The following is a 23,994-nucleotide window of genomic DNA, read 5'->3' on the forward strand; positions in this document are numbered from 1 at the left end:
TGGAAGGCATTCTACAATAATGCCAGGTCCATAAAATTAACTACCTGGAAGGCATTCTACAATAATGCCAGCTCCATAAAATTAACAACCTGGAAGGCATTCTACAATAATGCCAGCTCCATAAAATTAACAACCTGGAAGGCATTCTACAATAATGCCAGGTCAGTAATCTTTTGCTCTACTGGTCATAGACCAGAAAACTTTAATGGATGTCTCGTTGTCTGTCGTCTGTCATTCATCCATGTGTTAACACAAATTTGTTGTCATTGCTTTTCATGAACTACATAGAAGATTGCCCTGAAACTTTATACACAGCTCCATCCCATGGTTTAGTTGGTCTTAAATGAAAATGGTACCATTCTAACATCTTGTTATCACTGTCTCTTGAAGGGATGGTCACATCAACATGAGGATTTTCACTATCATAGTTCTTATGATATCTGGTTGAGCTAAATGAAAATGGTGCCAATCTGATGTTCAGTATGGCCACCACAGCAGCCATTTTAAAAAATCTTGTCACTTCTTCATCTGAACAGATGGTTGTACCATCATAGGGTTTTCACTAAAAGACTTCTGGTCCTGAATGAAAATGGTGCTGATTTTGATGTCCAGTATGTCTGCCACAGAGGTCATCTTGAAAATCTTACTATCATGTCTCCTGAATGGGCAGTCATATCAACATGTTGTTTTTTTCTTCACTGAACAACTTAGGATGATGTGTAGTTGGTCCTAAATGAAAAAGGTGCTGATCTGATGTTCAATATGGTCATCATGAAATGTTTGTATGGCTAATCTGCTTGAACAGAAATTCATATTGACATTGTTTTCTCCAGAAAACTTTCTATGATATCTTGCTCTTGATAGAAAAGTAGCCAATCTAATGTCCAATACATTGGCTGTTTTGAAAATTGTATTACCTCCACACCTCAACAGATGGTCATATCAACATGGGGTTTTCACTAAAAGACTTCTCATGACATCAGGTTTGTCCTAGATGAAAGTGGTACCAATCTGATAGCCACTAATTGCCACATTGGTCGTTTTGAAAATCTTGTTATGGTTACTTCTCCTGAATGAAAATAATACTGCCACAGGGTTTTTCATTGGATGACTTTTTATGATGTCTAGTCAGTTCTCAGAGAAAATTGTGCCAATCAGATGTCAAATATTGCCACCACAGAGGCCATCTTGAAAATCGTGTTGTGACTACTTCTCCTAAATGAGAAGCATATTGCCATGGTGTTGGCCTACTGAAATGGTATTCAGTATTGTCAACACAGAGGCTGTCTTAAAATATTGTTATCACTACTCATCATGAATGGATGGTTTTAACAAGATGGCAACTTTACTAAACAACTTCTCGTGCTGTCTAGTTGGTCCTAATAAAAACTATGCTACTCAGACATTCATTATGTTTGCCACAGAGACCGTCATACGAGGATGTTGTTATAATTATTTCTCCTGAATGAATTGTCATACCAGCATTGAGTTTTCACTGAAAGACTGAATGATGTCTAGTTGGTCATAAAGTATAATGGTGCCAATTTGACTTCTAATATGGCTGCCACAATGTCCATTTTGAAAATCTTGTTATCACTACTTCTCCCAGATAGATGGTCATATTGACTTTGTCCTTTCACCAAAAGACATCTTTTTATGTCTGGTTGGTACTAAAAAGAAATGGTGTTAAATCTGTTATAGAATATGGCCACTTTGGTACCCATCTTGAAAATCTTACAGTTACACCAAAAACATGGAAAGTCATATCAACATGGGCTTTTCCCACAAGACTTTATATGATGGTTTGTTAGTTATAAGTGAAAATGGCGCCAAGCTGAGATAGAGTATGCCCACCACAGCAGCTAATTTTAAAATATTGTCATTGCTGAAGACCAGAGATATTTTCAACACACTGCAGTTGAAAGGAAAATATAGTCTTATCTTGAATTATTGGAAATTCTTTTCAGCCCTTCAGGGAACTCTTTTTAGTAACAAGGCATGTATTTGTTTGTTCCACTGATGCTTTGCATTCGATTCCTTGTCAACTAGAACAGATTTGACCTCATTTCTTTCCAGCATTTCATTAATTAGGGCATGGAGTTTTAAACCCTCTTGAAGTGAAACTGCCTCTCTCAGGAGCACAGCTTGAAATCATCTCAGTGGTGTCTACAATTCAGATTTCAGCCCTTGCCTCTTAGATCATCATGATATGACTTATTCCCCTCAGCTCGTACCACTTGTTCTTTGTTTTGAAGACCCCTGTTGATAGTCCTTCTATCCCAATAGACCAAATGTTCAAGTTATGGGCATATGAAAACCCATCTTAGCAGATGGGAGGACTTGGCTTATGGCAGACATCATGCTGCAAAAGCTAGCACTGAAAATCAAGATCTACTCAGACACCAGAATATCAAGCTAGGGCACCCACTTCTTGCGTTCCTTCCAAGAATCAAGCTGGGACAGCCCCTTCAGAAAGACTCATTACTTGTTAATATTTTTGAGATAAAAATCATGGTGCATGCCTTACAATCATTTCAGGATATGCCTACAGGAAAGGAGCATTCTCTTTATGTTGAACAAATAAACTGTCTTCAGAGGCAAAAGGGAAGCGTGTTCCCAGACCTCTGCCTCCTGTTATAGGATTTTCTCAGAGTTGTTACTGACAAAACTACAGTTAAGTCCACCACATTCCAAGTACACTGAATATCATAACGAAACTCATTGTCCTGTCACATTCAGCTGATTCATACAGAATGTTTCTTTCTCCACTTCTTCATTCAAGTCTTTACCCATTGAGGTTCATATCTGATAGATCTTTGTATGACACTGTGAAGCACAAAGTTCCTGACCTTCATCTCTCCAGTCCCAGATCCAAAGGTCTGGACAGACAGAACCCGTTCCCTGAACTGGAACAACATTGTGGAATATGCTTCTCCCTCTACCTCTCTTTCTCCCCAAAGAAAAGGAATTGGTATGCCATCTAATCTGGATTGCTTCCCTCAAATGGAAGAATCATGGACAGACAATCTGTTAACTTAGCAAATGCAATTCTGAGAAAAGTCCAGTCTCTCCCATATGCTCAGACAATTATGAATGCAGGTCTTCCTTGTAAACCCAAAGATGCTAACCTATATATCAAGAAGCCCTCAGAAAGGAACAAATGGTGGTCAGAATTGCTCAGAAGAGGAAGCCAACCACTTTCAAAGTATATAGGGTGGAGTGGAGAGTTTTATCCAGTGGTGCAAGTGAAAACACATCTGCAATACCCATAACAGTTCGTAACCGGTAAATAAAGCTAACCAAGCCAATCAGAAGAGTGAGGAATTAACCAACGACCAATGAATTTCTTGTGCATCTCAGCTAATGAAATTGATTAATCACCATTAGCATACCATTTGAGTGCAACTGCTCCCTAACTGACATCATCCAAGCCATGAGATGGATATAAGAGACATTATCTTTTACCTCAGAGACCTTTCATCCCAAAGGATTGTTTGATCCAATTAGACTCGTATCAGCAGTGCAATATGTGAATTTCCCATGTCTTTTAGCAGGTTCTTAGGAAACACATGTTGCTTTATTTCCACTGGAAATGTAAGATTTTCCCCAAATTGAATTCATAAATAAACTGTGTGTTAATCCAAACCATTATCCCAGACAAAGCTGCATCACATAGATTGGGAGTCCAGACAGAGGGCCAACTGCTGGAAATGTTGATGCAACTCCCTCCTCCTCTTGTCTGTTTTCCTGATGTCATACAGTAAGGTATTGGAAAAAGAAACCAATTTTCGGAGTAAAATGATTCTTTGATCGTACTAATCAGTTCGTAATATGGGCAGACCCTAAGCCTTCTTCACAGTTACATCCTTAGAAGAGCCCAAACATATCCTGCAGTATTAACTAACAGAGTGATTGGATTTGGCAAAAATTCGTCTATCTGAGGGAATACCAGTCTCATCTGATTTCCACCATGTCAAGCAGGATACTTTTAACACATCTATTACTAAAACAAGTTTGGGAATGTTGGATTATAAACATTTCTCCAAAAATTGGTATCATCAAGACAAATTTATCTGAGAGCAAGAACCATGCATATTAGTAACATGATCTAACTGAATGAGCTTCTTGCCATTCCAGCCACTTTGTCGCTTTGTCTCTGTTCCACCTCTGTGTGTGTGTGTGTGTGTGTGTGTGTGTGTATATATATATATATATATATATATATATATATATATATATATATATATATATATATATATATAAAATTGAAGTGGTCATTGATTTACTGAGTTTTTTACCCATCTAGAGACTATATTTCTGATGTTTTGCTCATTGAACTTTAAATATACAAGCTTGTATCTACATGGAAAATATGGATAAAGAGTGAGATCCAGGCATATCAGTGAGGTAATCCTGCATTGATTAACTGAGCTTGTTACCACTCAATATGTCATATCTTTTATGTGATTTTAATCAAGCTTGGAATACAAGTTTATATCATCAAGCACCCAGACAAGTTCAGTAATGAGCCAAATCTATGCATATTAATGAGGTGATCTTGCATTTTATTGGCTAAGCTTGTTACCACTCTGAGGCCTTATTTCTCATACAGTTATGATTAAACTTGAAATATGTGCTTATATCAGTTTCATTTTCTAGGTAGATAATTAGTGAGATCCCACTTATCATTGAGATAGTTTTTAATCTGAATGACTGAACTTGATGCAATTTTTGATCAAACTTTAATATAAACTTATATCTTTGAAATCTCAGACACATTTATTATTAAGCAAGAGCCATGTATATTAATTAGGTGATCTTGTACCTTATCAGATCTGTGTATATTAATGAGATAAGCTTGCATCTAATCCGAGATCTGTGCATATTAATGAGACTGTCGTTTTGGATATAATTTTGATCAAACTTAGTCTGTAGGCTTTTATTACCAAGATCTTGGATGAGTACATGTTGAACACCATAGAGACTATTTATGATTAGATTTTGGTCAAAGTTGTTAAATAGTCAAGATGTTGAATGATTATGTGGTAGATCCACACATATTTGTTACCATATATTGTATCTAATTGGTTAAGTTTATTACCACTCTGGATACAAATTTTGATTGGATTTTGCTCAAACTTTATAAATAAGCTTTCATCATGGGTTTGGACAGCCCATATTAATGAGGTGATGTGGCATCAGATTGGCTGAATTTATTTCTCTTTAAACTGTATTTCTAGGATTTTGATTAAAACAACAAAACTTTGATTGTTTTTATGTGATCAGTATCTTGGATGAGCAATTTGTGAACAAGAGTATGCATATTTATTATTTTTTATCGTTGCAAACAATTTCTTTAAAAACTATCATAAAATAGGTCAAAGGACATGATATAAAAGTTGGGAAATAATTTGCAGAGGGTTATATTCTTACAGTACTACAGAAGCGTGCTTTTTTGAAGGCAAGCTGGTTGTGGGCATCATCAGGTCTTCTTGTGCCTTTTTTATAACAGTATTGATATTGTGTGTCTTTAATGCCATTTATCAGCACACTGTAGACTATTCATTGTGGTCAGTATAACTGGTGGAGGAAGAACCCAGGAAAGCCCTGGTAAGACCAACTGTCCCATGGGTAGCTACTGGCAAGCTTTCTCACATACTGACATTGTCCGATCCTGAGACTCAAAACCACGTGGGCTGAGGTGAGATGGCAGTGATTCTGTAAAGGCAAACCACCCAGGATCCCTAAAACAGTACTGAATTTCACTAATGCAGAACAGTAGTTACAGTGTTAATATAGTTGGCAACCTTTGCATTGTTAAATTTCATCTCCACATATACACACTCATGTGCAGACTTACATAATCACAACTGCAGAGACATAAATAATACAAAATTTCTGTCATTAAAATTAATTCGACGGCGGAAGAGTATAATCCTAATTGGATAGTCTTTACCGCTGTCATTAGTTCTGTAGGGGGTTTGAAGGTAATTCAGTTAGTAGGGACTTAATGATACTGTTGTTCAAACTCCCTGCTGAATTCTCTGAGTGAATCCTGGTTGTTCTAGCTGACCATAATGCTGGCTTCCTTAGAACTATATCCAATGCAGTTTGACCACCAGATATAGAAAAAGAGAACATAAATCACATTAGGGACCAACCATTTATTTGGGTAGGGGTCCAGCTTTATGGGGGCCTTACAGGAAATAAAGCAGTGATAAGTGCCTTTGACCAGTAAGGATGTTGATGCAATCTCTTTGTCAGCAGAAATTAACCGTGTAAAATTGAATGTGTTTATTATGGTCTTTGAATCAAACTATTTCATGGCTAAAATCATCCTGAAAAGCAATACTTGATTAATAGGTGGTAGTTTTACAACATTAAAATAAAAAGTAATAATAAAAATAATGAATATGAATGTTTCAGTCTGTGTGTCAGATGTATTCTGGCATATCCCAATTTTACATATAGATAGTGTTTCTATGTCGACAGATGTTGTACACTTTAGAATGACTAATGTTGATATCTTGTTTGCGGTATATGCAAAGAATGAAATGCTTTCCCATGATGTGATGCTTTACAAAGTCACTCTGTCAATCAGGAGTTCTGTAATTCAATTTTGCTAGTCTTTGCTCTCTTAGCAGATGGCACATCTTTCCCAAAATCACACCTTTATTCTGACATTTTGCCTTCAAAATGAACACTTTTACACTGTTCCAGTTACAAAATAATTTTGTTTTTCATTTTATATATGGAGTAATATCTGACTTTAAAAAGAACCTCTCTGTTCTTACAATCTAGTTGAGATGGCTATAACATTCTCATTCAAGGCAGTGATAAATTTTGTTCTTCACCATGCTCCTCTTTAATCTACTTAACTTCGGATGAATTGGGTCGTTCCACTTTGTGTACTTCACCTATGCCAATTAGCCTGATGGCCTCCACAGCAGTGTTCAAAAAGGTTAGGATTAAAGATTGTAATCTTCCTGACCCTGCTTGAGTCTTGTGATGCAAAGCCCCGTCTTTTCAAAACATTTTGATCAAGAAACTTACAATTTAGGATCTGCTTGATTTCTGAAAATTTGGCAATCTAGTGGAGAGACCAAAATTTGAAGAAAAAAATATATGAATGTTCTATGACTTTAGCTTTTGTTTTCAAACCTGCATTATGCATTAGTCGGAAGCAAAGCAAGACATGGCAGTCACTTCTTCATCAGTGGCAGAAGCATTTGCAGTTTGTTCAAGTTTTTCATTTTGCTATAGTCTGACAATACAAACCCGTTTGTTTGTACCCCCCCACCGATTTAAATAATGGAAACCTTTAATGTGATAAAAGGAACTTAGTCAATTCATTCACTGATTTATAGTTTCTAACCTGACTGAGTAGAGTGGCCCTAATTCCATGATCGTCTGTGCGTTTCATGCTTAATGGAAGTTTTCAATGTAATAGACGGACATGCTCGGATCCATTTCCAGTTCCTGGACAAGTCCATTTTCAGAAAATGGGTGTGTCACGACTACAGCTGTACATGAATAAGTCGTCTGCTTTCCGTTATTTACAATGTCGAATCAAGAAAAGGAAAATGACAACAATAAATCTGCTTTTCACATGGATTTAACAAGCGGTTTAATTTCTATGTTCATGTGTGCAAAGGGATATAATTCCAAACTCTCAACATAATGGTTGCCAAACAGGATGAACTATGTCATTATGTTATCTGATGGAAATAAACTTGACTATAGTGTACGCAATATCGCGCTGTGTTAGTATGGAAAGTCCGTCAAGCATGAAAGGGTGCATGGGATGCCAGCATTAGTGCCATTCTGGTCACAGTCAGGTTAAAAATTATAAATGAATGATTCAATTGACTTAGTTCTGTGCACTTTTTATCACATTAAACGTTTTGGTTATTGAAATCAGTAGGGGGGTACAAACAGGGATGTATAGTCAGACTATAATATTTCCAGATCCCATTGATAGAATATTTTCATCTGAAGTTAAGATGATTCATTCTGTGAAATGCACACTTGACCTTTTGACCTTGGTATCAAGGTCATAGAAAATGTGCATATAGGTTTTATTATATTTGGTTATTTTCATACTTAGGATAAATCATTATGAAGCTGAGACCGATCATTCTTCAACTCGGCAATATTACAGCAATGCTTTTATCACCAGCTTGACATGCAAGCCATGACATTCTAGCTCTAGTTCAAGTTGCTGACTGTCAGAGTTTGGGAAATTTGAACTTCTTGCTCAGAATGTTTCAAAAATACTGGTCCAGATCTTAATCCCCTTCCCATATTCATGAAGCAGTGAGAGTGAAAGATTTACGGGGATAGAAGGCATGCCAATGTCTTTCAATATGCCTATTTATTTATTTATTATGATGACCCGAGTAGATTTTCTTGCATCTTGATTAAATTTTGATAGAGATGTATCTTTCATGATTTCCTCTGGTATAATAATTATTAGAGTCACAAATGTTATACTACTTTTTCTCCCATTCTATTATCACATTTTTGTTCAGAAAGTTTGATGCATTAAAATCTTTTACCATGCTTAAGAAAGAAAATAAACATACTTAAATTTTAAATTGCAGAACTCTGAAGAGGATAGAAGTCCAAGTCCATTGCGTCGTCCAGTAAAGCTGTGGGCACAGAGAGACATTGAGACAGAAGAGCACATCAAGAACATACTAAGAAAAGAGGACTCGCCAGCTAAACGGCTCCAGGCCATGATTCAGGCAAAGAGGAACAATCAGCCATTTATTTATCCACGAAAGTCAGAGACTACTCTCGATAATGATAGTGTTGTGATACGGCCTAAACCAAATGTTGTAAACAAAAAGCCCCAAGATCCACAAGAGGGAGTTATGATCATTCCCAAAGATGAGCTTCCAACAGATGGTGTCCTTCGACTAGCTGCCACTCGAGAAATTCGATGGAAACCGTCAGGAATATTTAATGGAGCTCGACAAGATGGCAAATCATTTGGTACACAGAAATCTTCAAATAGTAATTTTACTCCATTTTATTTGTCAAAAGATAAACAACCTTTGTCATCTGAGACATCAACTAATTCAGTGGTTCTGAACAGTGGGTTGTCAACCAGTCAGCACCCACTGACCCATGTCATGCCTCATCTAGTTGCCAAACATGGACAGAGTGGAGGAACAGTACAGGTTAAGTCAGTCACACCTACTACATCACCAATTACAGGGAACAAAATTATCACAATTGTAACCAGCGGCCAGGGGCAGACAGCTCCAGGTTCCACTGTGCCAGGTGTGCAGGTCTCTGAAGACGGTTATCTTGTTATCAATGGTCAAAAGACAGAAATCAAAGGGACTGGAAAAATCAAGGTAGTGTTTCAGCAACCCAAGACAAGCCCAGCCAGTGTTTCACCTGGTGTCTCCACACCACAGCAAGCATCAGCTGTTGCAAGCTTGAGCAAATTACAGTTAGGCAGGGTAGCTCATTCCACAGTTAATAGCCCAGAGATTCAAGCTACGGCCACCACTTTGTTTCCGAATCCAAACCTTCCTCGTATGTCACAAAATTCAGGTGACACAGATCAACAGCAACCAAGAGGGCCTTTGAAAGATCCGAGATTGGGGGTCTCGAAAATATCACCAGTGATTAATACAGTGTATTCAGCCCCTACATCTACCAGCCCTATTCAGAAGCAAGAGCCCAAGGGAGAAGAAATGGTCAGGATTCCTTTTAGAATATCTGAACCAAAAGTGAAAACCTTACAGCCATCAGATACCTTGACCTTTGACTTTGAAACTGAACCAAGGAATCATAGGAAGGAAGAAAGTATTGAAAGTTACCTTTTGAAAAAGAGGAAAGTCGTTGGTGTCAATGATGATGCATTTTCACCAAAACAACCAAGACTTGATTCAGATTCATTGAATATGCAGACTTCCCCACCATCATTATTAGAACTTCAGAGTTCTAATCGTGTAGAGAATCTCCAGAACAACAATGCTAATCCTGTATTCTCCACTATACCATGTACACTTGATAATTCTACGAACAGTACCAATAAACCTGTTACTTCCATGACAGATACAGTAGTTCAGTCTGTCAACATTACTAGTGATATACTTAGCTCTTACTATAGTGTATTCAACAGTAGCAAGGGAGAGAGCAAAGTTCATGATCAAATACCTCCACCAAAACGTGACACATTCAAAGCAAACTCAACAAACCAGCAAGAAGTTAGAACAACCATACCACAAAAGATAGGTGAGACAAGGAGAAATATACAGTCATTGCCAGTAAGTTCAAAACCTCAAACCAATATTGTACATACAGACACGAATGATATGGTTAGCAACATTCACCCTGGCCATAGCTTGGGGAATAAAAGTGAAATTCATCATTATAATGTTTCAAAAAGTGGCATTTGTGCACAGGAGAAACTCTCTTCCTCTTCAACATTGAGCATTAATGTGTCTGACAAAATCAGTCCAGCGAAAGCTGTGATGAATCATTGTGACTTATCTCCTGGGAAAAACAGGTTGTCGTTGTTCGATGTGTTTGCAGACCAATCTACAACTCGGAAAGACATGGAAGATACAAATAATCTTCCCCTGCAAAGTCCTGTGCGGAACTCTCCTATTAAGTCCCAAAACTTGTTAAGTGCTTTGAAGTCCAAATTGTCTGCCTCAGTTGCCAGCAAAACAGCAGCAGAGTCTGAACAGGTTTGTGGCCCATTTATGGGCAGACCTTTTCTTGATCAGTATATCATGTAGTTGTAGTCCATTGGTAAAATAATTCCAACTATTTGCATCTCGTATGTTTCAAGTGAATGTTTTGTTGATGAATGTATCTAGTTGTAGTGTGATTGTCATGGTGGTGTTGGTGTTCCCTGTATTAGTTGTAGTGTGATTGTCATGGTGGTGTTGGTGTTCTCTGTATTAGTTGTAGTGTGATTGTCATGGTGGTGTTGGTGTTCTCTGTATTAGTTGTAGTGTGATTGTCATGGTGGTGTTGGTGTTCCCTTTGTTAGTGGTAGTGTGATTGTCATGGTGGTGTTGGTGTTCTCTGTATTAGTTGTAGTGTGATTGTCATGGTGGTGTTGGTGTTCTCTGTATTAGTTGTAGCGCAAGTAGTTATAGTAAAAAGTTGTAGCCATTTTACATGAAAGCTGTACATCAACTATTCCATAAGTTGTAGCCATTTTACATAGAAGCTGTACATCAACTATTCCATACAATTTGTACATTTTCTAAACTGACACAATAATTTTAATACAATAGATCAGGAACTGTGCATGAAGTTATATTATAAATAGATTGAACTGAGAGGACTCAGCTGTCTGCACTGTGTAATTAAATCAGCTTTGTGCTTAAGTTATAAGCTGATGGATCACATACCAGAACCAGCACTGATGAAGGTGTGAGGCTTGTTGGACACTGAGGTCTATGACTGTCAGTTTGCTGAATGCCGCTATCATAATAATTCAGGCTGTCATTCATTTAACAGCAGCCTGAATGTTTTTCATATTTTGGGTAATTTTTTGTATGATGCTGAAACTGGTTTTCATTTTTATAGATGTAGATCTTCTTGACCTACAGTGGTTCTCCAGGTTGAAACCACAGTCAACCTAAATACCATTTTAACTGAATACTTTTAGGTCATAAATTTGTACATTGTTGGTTTCAAATTAAACTGTGTAAACCCAACCCCTGCTACTGTGAAAACTGAAATAGTCTTCTGTTCCAAACGTCAGTATTATTCTAGAATGAACCCTATAAAACAAAACATAATCTGAGTATGTTGTCAGCCACTGGCCTTTAAACAACTTAGTCAAGCATTATAAAATAAACCCATCAGAGAAACGGAGGCAGACCCTGTAATAGGATATCTTTTTTAAATTGACCTTCCCTTGATATCTTGGCAGAACATTTATACATTAGTATTTGGGAGGATATATAATCAATGCTTATTCTTAGGCAGAAATAGGCAACCATAGTAAACAAAAAACACCTCTGGTGCAAAACTGTAATCCCAAAAATAGGCAACCATGATAGTAACCAAAAAACACCTCTAGTGCAAAACTTTAATCCCAAAAATAGGCAACCATGATAGTAAACAAAAAACACCTCTTGTGCAAAACTTTAATCCCAAAAATAGGCAACCATGATAGTAAACAAAAAACACCTCTAGTGCAAAACTTTAATCCCAAAAATAGGCAACCATGATAGTAAACAAAAAACACCTCTTGTGCAAAACTGTAATCCCAAAAATAGGCAACCATGATAGTAAACAAAAAACACCTCTGGTGCAAAACTGTAATCCCAAAAATAGGCAACCATGATAGTAAACAAAAAACACCTCTAGTGCAAAACTGTAATCCCAAAAATAGGCAACCATGATAGTAAACAAAAAACACCTCTAGTGCAAAACTTTAATCCCAAAAATAGGCAACCATGATAGTAAACAAAAAACACCTTGTGCAAAACTGTAATCCCAAAAATAGGCAACCATGATAGTAAACAAAAAACACTTCTAGTGCAAAACTTTAATCCCAAAAATAGGCAACCATAGTAAACAAAAAACACCTCTGGTGCAAAACTTTAATCCCAAATATAGGCAACCATAGTAAACAAAAACACTTCTAGTGCAAAACTGTAATCCCAAAAATAGGCAACCATGATAGTAAACAAAAAACACCTCTAGTGCAAAACTTTAATCCCAAAAATAGGCAACCATGATAGTAAACAAAAAACACCTCTTGTGCAAAACTGTAATCCCAAAAATAGGCAACCAAGATAGTAAACAAAAAACACTTCTAGTGCAAAACTTTAATCCCAAAAATAGGCAACCATAGTAAACAAAAAACATCTCTAGTGCAAAACTTTAATCCCAAAAATAGGCAACCATAGCAAACCAAAAAAACACCTCTAGTGCAAAACTTTAATCCCAAAAATAGGCAACCATAGTAAACAAAAAACACCTCTAGTGCAAAACTTTAATCCCAAATATAGGCAACCATAGTAAACACACAAAAAAAACTCTAGTGCAATACTTTAATCGCACAGCATTTCAGTCTTGAGAAGTTCCACCACATTTGTCAAACACATTGAAATCAAAACTCAGCAGGTCAGTACTTTGAAATTATCTTTGCCTCACCAGTATTGAGCAAATTCAAATTTGGTGTGGGGTGAAATAAGTTTCACTGTAAACTCATCAAAGCATCACATGTGATGTCATCTTGGACCATCCAGCTGAAACCATGATGCTGTCCAGGGTTTCCAGTCAGGGAAATTGTAACAAAACAACTTCAAAAACAAGATGTCATTTTGGTTGTAACTGAGCTATTCCTTCATCTGTAGATTTCAGATTCCATGTAATTGAACTTGCCCTTGAGCAAGATTTCAGATTCCTTGTAATTGAACTTGCCCTTGAGCAAGATTTCAGATTCCTTGTAATTGAACTTGTCTTTGAGCAAGATTTCAGATTCCTTGTCATTGAACTTGCCCTTGAGCAAGATATTTCTTGTAATTGAACTTGTTCTTGAGCAAGATATTTCTTGTAATTGAACTTGCCCTTGAGCAAGATATTTCTTGTAATTGAACATGTCCTTGAGCAAGATTTCAGATTCCTTGTAATTGACCTTGCCCTTGAGCAAGATTTCAGATTCCTTGTAATTGAACTTGCCCTTGAGCAAGATTTAGGATTCCTTGTAATAGAATATGCCTATCAAGTACAGTGTAATAAGCACTTAGATTTTTGCTGTTGTTTTAATGAGCGAGAAATGCACCTGATTGATCTTTGTGCACTTGCCTTCTTCTTAATTTCATTGCTGACTTTGAGTGATTTCTTCCCTTTCATGCCTATGGTATGCTGTCCACAGTATGTTACTAAGAATACTTTGTGTTTCTAATAATAAGGCATTATCTATGTTTTAGCTTGTTGGACCTTTTGATCTTGCAAGGCCATTCAAGAACAAGGAGCAGGATTATCAATAACTTACATGTTATGTTCATCACTTTTTTCTGTTTAATCGAGTATTACCTGAACTCTCTAAGACATCTGTATTATCAATACTTTGATACTATCATGGAGGGTTCATGCATCTTTACTCCATCACAGAAGTATTTTGTACTAAATTAATACATTGTGATAGCTGTTATACATGGGTTTCATGGTTTGCAAAATAAATATAGATGTTTACATTTGTACAGTAGTTAGAAATGTATGCAGTGTGTACCTATGCTATTCTATGCAGATTCTTTGCTTCCAATAGAATATTCCTCTGTGGAAATAGTATTTTGAATGGAAACAATTTTATTATGAATTTTCTATATGCAAATGCAGGCAGAAAACATTGTTACATCATTGAATTTATTTTATATAGTTGACAAGTCTTCATTTGAAGACAAACCATGGTCATACTGGTTATTCATTTTGAATGGTCTCATAAATTTAACAGTGGTAGTGAATGCATCAGTTAAGTACATATTTGCTTTTTTGTATATTCTGCTTGGAAAACTGAATCATTTGTGTAACAGAGCACAGTCCGGTTTAATTTCTTTATATGTTTGCTTATAACTTAAATCAAGCTGCAAACAACATAGACCTGATTGAATGTTGGGAGCCCTTTGGAAGACGTGGCAGGGGTGTGGTGGGGGGGCCTCACATTTTCTCATTATACATATGTATGTAGCTGTGTCTGTTACTATTAAAACTTGTCATTATTTTAAAATCGTCATTTAAATGGTTCTAGATGCTTATGATAAAAAACCTGTGTGTTTGGATGAATTGATTTTAAAGATGGAGGAAACTCAAAAACCATGAAGAAACAAGTAACCAGAGGTATCTACCGTGCTATCACATGCTCCAAATCAGGAACTACAGAGGTGCAAAACAAGCAATTTTCAAAATCTGATTTTAAGCACAATTATGTTATATTGTCTAACATTCCTAGACAAAAGACAAGAATCATGCTGATTCTGTTCCATAAATGTTATGCAAGATGTTAAATAGAAGTAATCAAATTATACACAATCGTTGATTGGAAATGCAGTATTTATTCAGTTTAATTAGGTGCATGTGAGTGCTATCTTCTTAAAATGACAGGACAAAAGAATCACTAAAGTTTAATCACGTTTTATGGCTGCCATTTTTGTTCCATCAGTGTTACATGATTTGCACACAGGTTGGTCAGAAATAAAATATTTGATTGTACTGCAAAAATACCAAATGTCGATATTAAGACTATTTTCAGCATGTCAATAGGATATATTTGTATTGAATTTCTGTTTTGTTTATTAACATTGCAGTTGTTTATGCACAACAACATAACATGGATGAATACTTCTGTTTCATAAATCTTAATGTGAGGCTGGTTTTGATGTAAACGACCACCTTGAGAGTGCAGAGAAAGTACTGGTGCTTCCTCACTGAATTCTTACATTTTTAATGGTCATCACATATTTGTAATTAAAGATCAACAATTTATTTTAGGTCTGTTTGCCTCCCATTAAAGAAATCTTTATTTTGTCACATATCACATAACTTACCTGTTCACACAACAGTAACTTATCCTTACAGACATCCTTAGCAAGCATCCTGATCAGCTGTAAACAACCTCAGACTGGTTACCTGATGGTTTTTGACAACAGGATAGCATAGCAAACTGAATGGACAGTTTGTCCTTAAATTATTAAATTTGCCAAATGTTGAATATGTGAAAGTATTTTGAAAATCGACTGCTCTGGTGGCCTAGTGGTTAGAGTGTATGTCTCTGAAGCGGTAGGTCATGGGTTTCAAACCCCGGCTGAGTCATACCAAAGACTTAAAAAAATGGTACTTACAGCTGCCTCGCTAGGTACTCAGCATTAAGAGGTTAGTGTTAGGACTGGTCGGCCTGGTGTCAGGATAATGTGACTGGGTGGGACATCATGCTACATGTCTGTGGCATGTTGCCCCACTGATAGACATCACTATAAACTGCCACACTGCAGACATCGTAGCGATATGACTGAAAAATTGTTAAAGCTACATTAAAAATCCTAATCACACACACACACACACACATTTTGAAAATCGCGTAACTGGTCAGACAGATGCATCACATGTAATATTGAGGTGATAAAAATTACATTTGTTTATACATTTTTTCAACCAGCAAGACAAAATCAGAATACACAAGTTTGTACCAAACATCCATAGTTTTATGTACTTGCAATGATAAAAAAGCTAATTTCATTTTTTTATGTAGACGAATAATGTCCAGAATGTAATGTTTTTGGAAATGACAGAGGAAATTAATAATTAACACATTTTATGTCACAACTGTCTTTATTATCACAGTAGCACTTGAACATACATAATAAGTAATATTTATGAGCATTTAAACTCAGAAATTCTTTTCACCACCTCTTTTCAATAAACATTAGCATCTGACAGGAGACTGCACACACAGATAAATGAACTTGGCAATTCGACATTGATTTATGAATAGAAATAGTACTACATAATACATTAGCGCTATCTACACACATGATGTGGCTTTACCATTACCATGTGGCCCTTCCTCAGAGTCCCTGGGAAGAGTGTAAATGTATGACAAAAGATTCTATTAAAGTTACATTTTCAGATGTACTTGTAAAAGACCAGAAGAGATTATGTGGTGTCCTATCATCCCTCCATCTTTTATCACAGTATGTTAGCACTACTTGTAAACTACTAGAAGGATTGCCATTAAACCATACACACACATTCATCGCAGGGTTTAATTGTACCTAAATTATCAATTCAGGACTTCCTTATATGTGTAGTTTGCTGATTCATATCGTATCACTAGATTGGCTACTAGGGTATAGCACTTTACTCTGATTACCTCAGCACTAAAATAATCCAACTTGTGCTGTAAAACAACAAACAAACCAAAACCTGAATGAAAATGGTGGTGTGAACACAGCCACCACAGTGGTTATCATGAAAAGGGTATTATGACAGCTATTTCTCAATTGATGGGTCGTATTGACAAGTTTTCCTTCTTGCAGTTGGGCCTACATTAAAATGATACTATGTTCTCCAAAATGGCTGCCTTGGTTGCCATCTTGAAAATGTTATGTCTGTTTTTCCTAAATCAGTAGCTTTTTCAACATAAACGTATAACCAAAACACAATAAAAATTGGTGTCCTTGGACACAAGAACAATGACCTGAGTACAGAGTACAATGTTTTTGTGGAATGATACCAGTTAAATGGATTTGAAACTGGACTTGGCATGATGGGCATCAAAGTCAAACATCATCACATATGATTTTGATACTGAACTTATTTGAACATGATAACTCAGTTAAGAAATTTTTTTTAAAACAAATTTTGGTTTGCTGAGCAGTTTTAAAAAAAATTGGGAAGAAATGAACTTAATCCTAATTCCTATAGATTATTTTGGGACCATTGTTGCATCACTTCCTTCATGGGTATCTTGTTTAAATATTTTGTTTTAACCAAACTTCATGTAGTCATTGCAGAAGGACCGCCTTGCATTGTTTATCCCACTTGAAAGTCATATATAACTTCCCTTTCCTACAGTGTAGTTTACATGTGATCAAAAATTATATGAATCAGATTTTTCTGTAGTTTTAAGTATAATGCATGCTGCGCTATTGAAAGAGGAGGCATTGTTTCATTGACAGAAAAAACACTATTTTCACAGATTTCTAGCTCTTTTTCTGCTTTGCATGCAAATTTTTACAGCATGATTGGATACTTGAAGAAAAGTCCTCTCAACTGATTTGCTGCCCTCCTAACTCTGTAGATAACAGAAATCTAGCATTACTAATGCATGACAGCTTGGTGTTGGAAGATACAGAGTTGTTCCCCCTCTCCATTGAGGACTGTATAGACTTTCCCATTGGGATTGCCTCCACATACCCTTGTCAGTTTTTCAACTTTGATGGAGGAATTGATCATGGCATGGTAAGTCACTGCAGGATAGACAGGTTAAAATGCCCAAATTATTATGCTCCTGACTGCTTGCAGCAGGGACAGATCCTGTCCATCCATACATCCATCTGTCCATCCATCAATGATTATGCAAAAACCACTAAAAAGTTGACAAGTGAAATTTGCGTAACATGTTTTTATACATATGTAGATGACCTGATTATATTTTCAGGCCATTAAAGCAAATTACCAGTTGTTTACATAATATCAAAATGTTGGGAAAAATTAATTATCAAGATGTTTATATCCATATGTAGGAAGACAGCCTATAGTCTGGTTTGTTTGTACCCCACTACCAATTTAAAAAATGAAGTGAGATAAAAGATGCACAGGACTTAGTTCATTTATTGATTTATAATTTCAAACCTGATTATTCCCAGGGGTCCCTAACACCGATATCACCTGCGCATTTCACTCCAAACAGAAGTTTTCATTGTAAAAGCTGACCATGCTCGCTTGACATTTCCAGTTCCTGGACAAGTTCATTTTCAGCAATGGGTGTATGCAGAACTACACATGTATGTACATAGAAGGAAAATACTACATCGTCTGCTTCCATTATTTACAAAGTCGAATCAAGCAAAGAAAAAGAATGACAACAACACATTTGCCTTTCACATAGATTTAAAATTCAGTGTAACTTATCTGTTCATGTGTGCAATGGCATACATCTCTAAACTCACATCATTATGGTAATTTACGAAATTAGCAGGCAGTTACCGAATAGGATGAACTACGTCACAGTGTTGTCCGAGGAAAAGAGACTTGCCCATAGTGTATGTAATATGGCGCCATGTTAGTATGGGAAGTCTGTTCAGCATGAAAGGCATAGAGGATGCTAGTGTTAGCGCCACTGTGGTCACAGGTTAGAAATTATAAATCAATGAATTGACTAAGTTCTGTAAACATTTTATCATATTAAAGATTTGCTTTATTGAAACTGGTATGAGGTACAAACAAACATGGACGTATAGCAGGCTATAATTATATTCATACCATTATAGCAATTTTTCAGCTTTTAAAGTTTAACTATTTAGCCAACAACATTGGCCTGCAGTGTTCAAGCACAAATCTAGCATGATATAACAAAAGATATAACCAATATATGAACAAATAATGTATCCATTTCATAAACTTGTCTGTATAGATATATTAATTCAGAGATGTCAAAAGTTTTCTGTTTCAGTTGCAATCTCTTTTATCCAGTTTTCATTGTGATGATGTTTTCCATACTGCCATTTTTAGCATAGTGATGTTTCAGGCTATGTTCATCTACTTTGGTGAAAACAAATTCGCCTAACTTATTTTAAATTCTTCTTGCCATGCTTAAAATTTTCACATTTAATATAGATGTATGGCTATCCAGTTATCAGCATTTTTAATATAGATGTATGGCTATCCAGTTATCAACCATTTTAATATAGATGAATGGCTATCCAGTTATCAACCTTTTTAATATAGATGTATGGCTATCCAGTTATCAACCTTTTTAATATAGATGAATGGCTATCCAGTTATCAACCTTTTTAATATAGATGTATGGCTATCCAGTTATCAACCTTTTTAATATAGATGTATGGCTATCCAGTTACCAACCTTTTTAATATAGATGAATGGCTATCCAGTTATCAACCTTTTTAATATGGATGTATGGCTATCCAGTTATCAACCTTTTTAATATAGATGTATGGCTATCCAGTTATCAACCTTTTTAATATAGATGTATGGCTATCCAGTTATCAACCTTTTTAATATAGATGTATGGCTATCCAGTTATCAACCTTTTTAATATAGATGTATGGCTATTCAGTTATCAACCTTTTTAATATAGATGAATGGCTATCTAGTTATCAACCTTTTTAATACAGTCTAACCTATGTTTAGCAGTTGTCCCAAAGAAGCATACAAATTGGCCTATTAGGACTTCAAATTTATTTAGGCTATTTGCATGCAGTCTTGAGAATGTGGCTTTTAGGAGAGGTTGTTGTTTAATGAGGTCTTCTTTAAGGCAAGTTGGACTTTAATTTATCGTTGTGCTCTTGGCAGAGACCTAATATATTGATATTTTACATATCTGCCATCCCAGCCGGTCATCTTAATGATTTGTAACATTGTTTTGTGCATCTATGAAAATTTCATTTCTCCTTAGAATATGCTCCCTAGTCACATTAACATTAGGAATATAAGCTTAACTACCTCTCAAATCTAACAATTTTAGAAAGATGAAAATTTGCCAAGTCTCTAAACAACTGCCAAAGACTTATTAATCCCACCACCCATACAGAGTCTTTCCAGTTGATGCCATTTTCATAATGATGCAATAAATCTCTTCCTGAAAAATCAATTATTGATCAAGGTAATGTCAGAGGGACTTCAGATTATATTTATCCAGCCTCCTGTCCTTTTTGTTTCCCTTCTATGATAGAGATTCAGTCAGATCTCACAAAGGAGATTCTAATGGAGATCACACTGTTAATCAGCAAGGTGGTAGCGAGAGTTTGCAAAATGAACCTGAAAGATTTTTTTTCAGGGCTATGCCTAGTACCAAAGGTCAATGACAAGCTCAGACCAGTGATAGACTGCAGCAGACAGGTTAATATTGGCACCAAAATTAAAACTTAAAATGTCCCGATTAGTTTACTAAATGCATTGGCTGATTTGATTCCTCTAGACTGCTTTTCCGTGTCCCTTGCAGATGGCTGATGTTCTAGATGTCTAGATACACACATCTCAATCTGGACCAAAATAAAATGATTTCTGATTCAGTAGCAAGACAAGCAGTGACTTACAGCAGGTATTTCTCTGGAGAAGCCTGAAGCAATTGTCACATTTTGTATGGATGCCAGTTCATCAGACAGGGGACTAACTTTTTGCCATACTTCACCAGTGTCAATCATAACCAAGACGAGAAAGCTTGTCATTTAAACCTTTTGGAGATGAAGGCTGTAATAAACACCTTTTGTTCTTTGCAAGAGAACCTGTACAAGAAAGTAATATTCTTCTTCTGTAATGTCAGTGAATTCTTTAGTGATTGCCTACCTCCTCATAAACAGGGGTGGGGCTTACTGTATGGAACCAGATCACCTTACTTACGCATCCTGGTCTAGGAGTTTTTCTATGCCATTTCTCCTGGGACAATATAACAGTCCAGATCAGACACATTCCTGGCAAAATTCAAAATGTTAGCAGATTCTCTGTGAAGAAGTGGTCAAACTCTGTGGTTACTGTGAGTGGTCTCTTCATCTTTTTTTCAGGAGATATGTGTGCTGGGGTGGGGGAGGCTGATGATAGATCTCTTTGCGACAAGGTGGAATCACAAATTGCCCACATTCATCTCATCTCACTAATCACAGACCCAGAAGTTTGTGTTGTGGACACTGGCATTTGGGATGGGATTTGAGGTTATACCATTCCTCCATCTGTTCTGACTAAACAATCAGGCAGGAAATCAGCAACCAGACTTGCAAAGTAGTTCTGATAACCCTGCTTAGAACGGACAAGTCATGCATAAATACAGTCTTCTCAAACAACCATGCTTACCAATATTTCATCCCTGCCTGGACTGGCTTATTCTTTCTTGCCTGGCTTTAGGGCCATGCGTAAAAAGGAGTTCCATTGTTAAGTCATAGAATCTTTTTGGCAAGAAGACCCTCCACTTTTTAAGCCTATGAAGGGAAGTGGTAGGTATTCATTGACTGGTGCTGAGATAAAAACATCATCCCTTGGAATGTCTGACTTCTTCCTCTGGCTTTATAAATAGAAAAGTTGGCTCCAGTTACTATCAGGGCATATCACTTCAAGATTTCAGGTAATTTCATGCATCATGGTAATAATGAATGTAGGTCATGACAAGAATCTGTCAGACATGCTGGCCAAGTTTGATCTCAATTGGCCTAAATCACCTTGTATCCTCAGTGGAATCTTGTGGGTTTTGAGTTTACTCAGAAAATTCCCAACCATTAAACAGAGCCTCTTTTAAGGAGCTTTCTTACAAGGCTAATAACTCTGTCTTGGCATACTATGTGAGTTGTATTCCCTGTCAGTTGTCCTGAGCTGTCTCCAGTTAGATCAAATGGTTTTATGGTCTTAATTATGTATCTAGGGTTCATAGTTATAAGCTGAATTCCATCTGCAGGTAGTGAGAGGGTGGTCATCCACTCTCTCCTCCAGACAGATTGTAATGGTGGCATTGACATTGAATTATCATTTTTGTCCAGTCTGTTAGAAAATGAGACAAATTCGGAAGATAAAGAAAGTGCAATATGGGTAAGAGAACCACATACCCTGTAATATCACTGACCACACTGAAGGCAAATGTCCCATTTTTGCTCTTGGTGAGAAGGCAAATAAAAGATTTATTCTTTAAATATTTTCATCTGGCAATTAATGAAAGAATTGTGGCTGAAACTAACAGCAGTGCAGCAAAATGTATGAAAGAGATGCCCAATAATGTATGAAAGAGATGCCCAATAATGTATGAAAGAGATGCCCAATAATGTTTGAAAGAAGATGGGCAGCATTGGGTGTTCATTATGTATATTGAATTGGATGTTTGCCTTTGTGTAAAAGATAACTGTTTTTTCAAATAATACTAACAGCAACTTCAGAACTAGTCGAACATACTGACCAATTAAACCATATATAAATATACAAATTGGACATAAAATCAAAATAAATGACTCAGATTTGAGTGCTACATATAGGATGTTTTCAATTCATGGATTTTCTTAACAATGTTGTGGATGTCAGTGGGATAACAGAATCACACAGACAGAAGGTAGTTATAGCTTCTGTATCTTAGTATGTAAAATCAGTTATAAGGAAATAACAAATGTTTCCACAAAATATCAGCTCAAGTGGCTGCAGCATCAGACTCTGTCAGTCAGCCCTAGTTGCAGTAATGATCTCAGCCGCTAGCAGTGGGTCTCTGAAACAGCGCTGGTAGTTAATGAGTTAAACTGGTTTTCTACCAGTGCCACCTAGTGGTGATAAGGACAGGTAGTTGGCAAGAAATTTCTTCCCTTCATATTGTTTTTACACATAAAAGATGAAATTTCATCTTTCTGGAATTGCAGGATTTGTGAGGTGAAGCTTTCATTCCTGATATTAATGTGATGGGGTAGCTATTCCTGGAGAAATGTAATTTATTCAAAAAACTGACCATCTCTACTTAAATTTTATGAAAAGACATCAGACCTAGTAAATGATCTTTGATGATGAAGATTGTTGTTTAACTACTTCTGTGTGAATTGATGAGATAGCAGTAATCCATGTTTCTGGGTGGCAGATATAGTTACATCCCATAGCCTTTATAGGTTTGGGTCAAACTTAATATGTAATAGAATAGCAATAATGAAATACTTTCATCAAACTTGACATGTAAGCTTGTACCATAAAGATCCTGAACCAAGATGAATATGATTTTCATCCTATTTGACATAATTAGTCACATGTGCTTGGCATATTCATAAAGACTCTGTTTCTGTGTTTTTTAATCACACAGGGATTTTTAGCAACATCTCAGCTTTTAATGAGGTGAGCTTTCAGTTGGGTTTGCCAAAGTTTTTACCATCGTAGGGGCCTTATTTCTGAGCAATTCCTGTGTAGATTTGGTATTCAAGTTTTTATATTTTCAAGACTTGTGGAGAATCTTGTCATTAGCATCATCTGCAAATATTAATTAGGTGGTCTGGCATCTGTTTGTTTCAACTTTTAAACCTGATGCTCTGAAAAGAAGCTTGCTAACATTGGTGAATAATCTTTCCTTTTTAAAACAGACTGCATATTAGTACAGTCACTTAGTCACTGATTTTACTGCCATCGTAAATGCTTTATTTTAAAATAACGTCTTTACTCATGTGTAAGTCCAGTCAAACTGCAAGCAACATAACACCCAAATCTGCTGCAACATAATATACCTGCAGATCGGGGTCTGTGTTTGTTCTACTGATTACTCCAAACAAACTTTACAGACCCAAATCTGCTGTTGCATAATGTGCCTGCAGATCAGGGTCT

At 36.4% G+C, this 23,994-nt stretch overlaps 1 protein-coding gene across 2 annotated transcripts in view; it reads left to right on the top strand.

Annotated features, from left to right (window-relative positions):
* Window positions 1-23,994, top strand: part of LOC149784835 (uncharacterized) — a 165,884-nt gene that overhangs the window by 131,385 nt on the left and 10,505 nt on the right. For both annotated transcript variants that reach the window (XM_089978396.1, XM_089978397.1), the window contains exon 17: window positions 8,604-10,712. In XM_089978396.1, coding sequence (XP_089834522.1) covers window positions 8,604-10,712 — 2,109 coding nt within the window. The remainder of the gene's footprint in view (window positions 1-8,603; window positions 10,713-23,994) is intronic.

This window comes from Sinohyriopsis cumingii, chromosome 13 (genome assembly GCF_028554795.1).
Source record: "Sinohyriopsis cumingii isolate HCF-2022 chromosome 13, ASM2855479v2, whole genome shotgun sequence".
Classification (NCBI taxonomy): Eukaryota; Metazoa; Mollusca; class Bivalvia; order Unionida; family Unionidae; genus Sinohyriopsis; species Sinohyriopsis cumingii.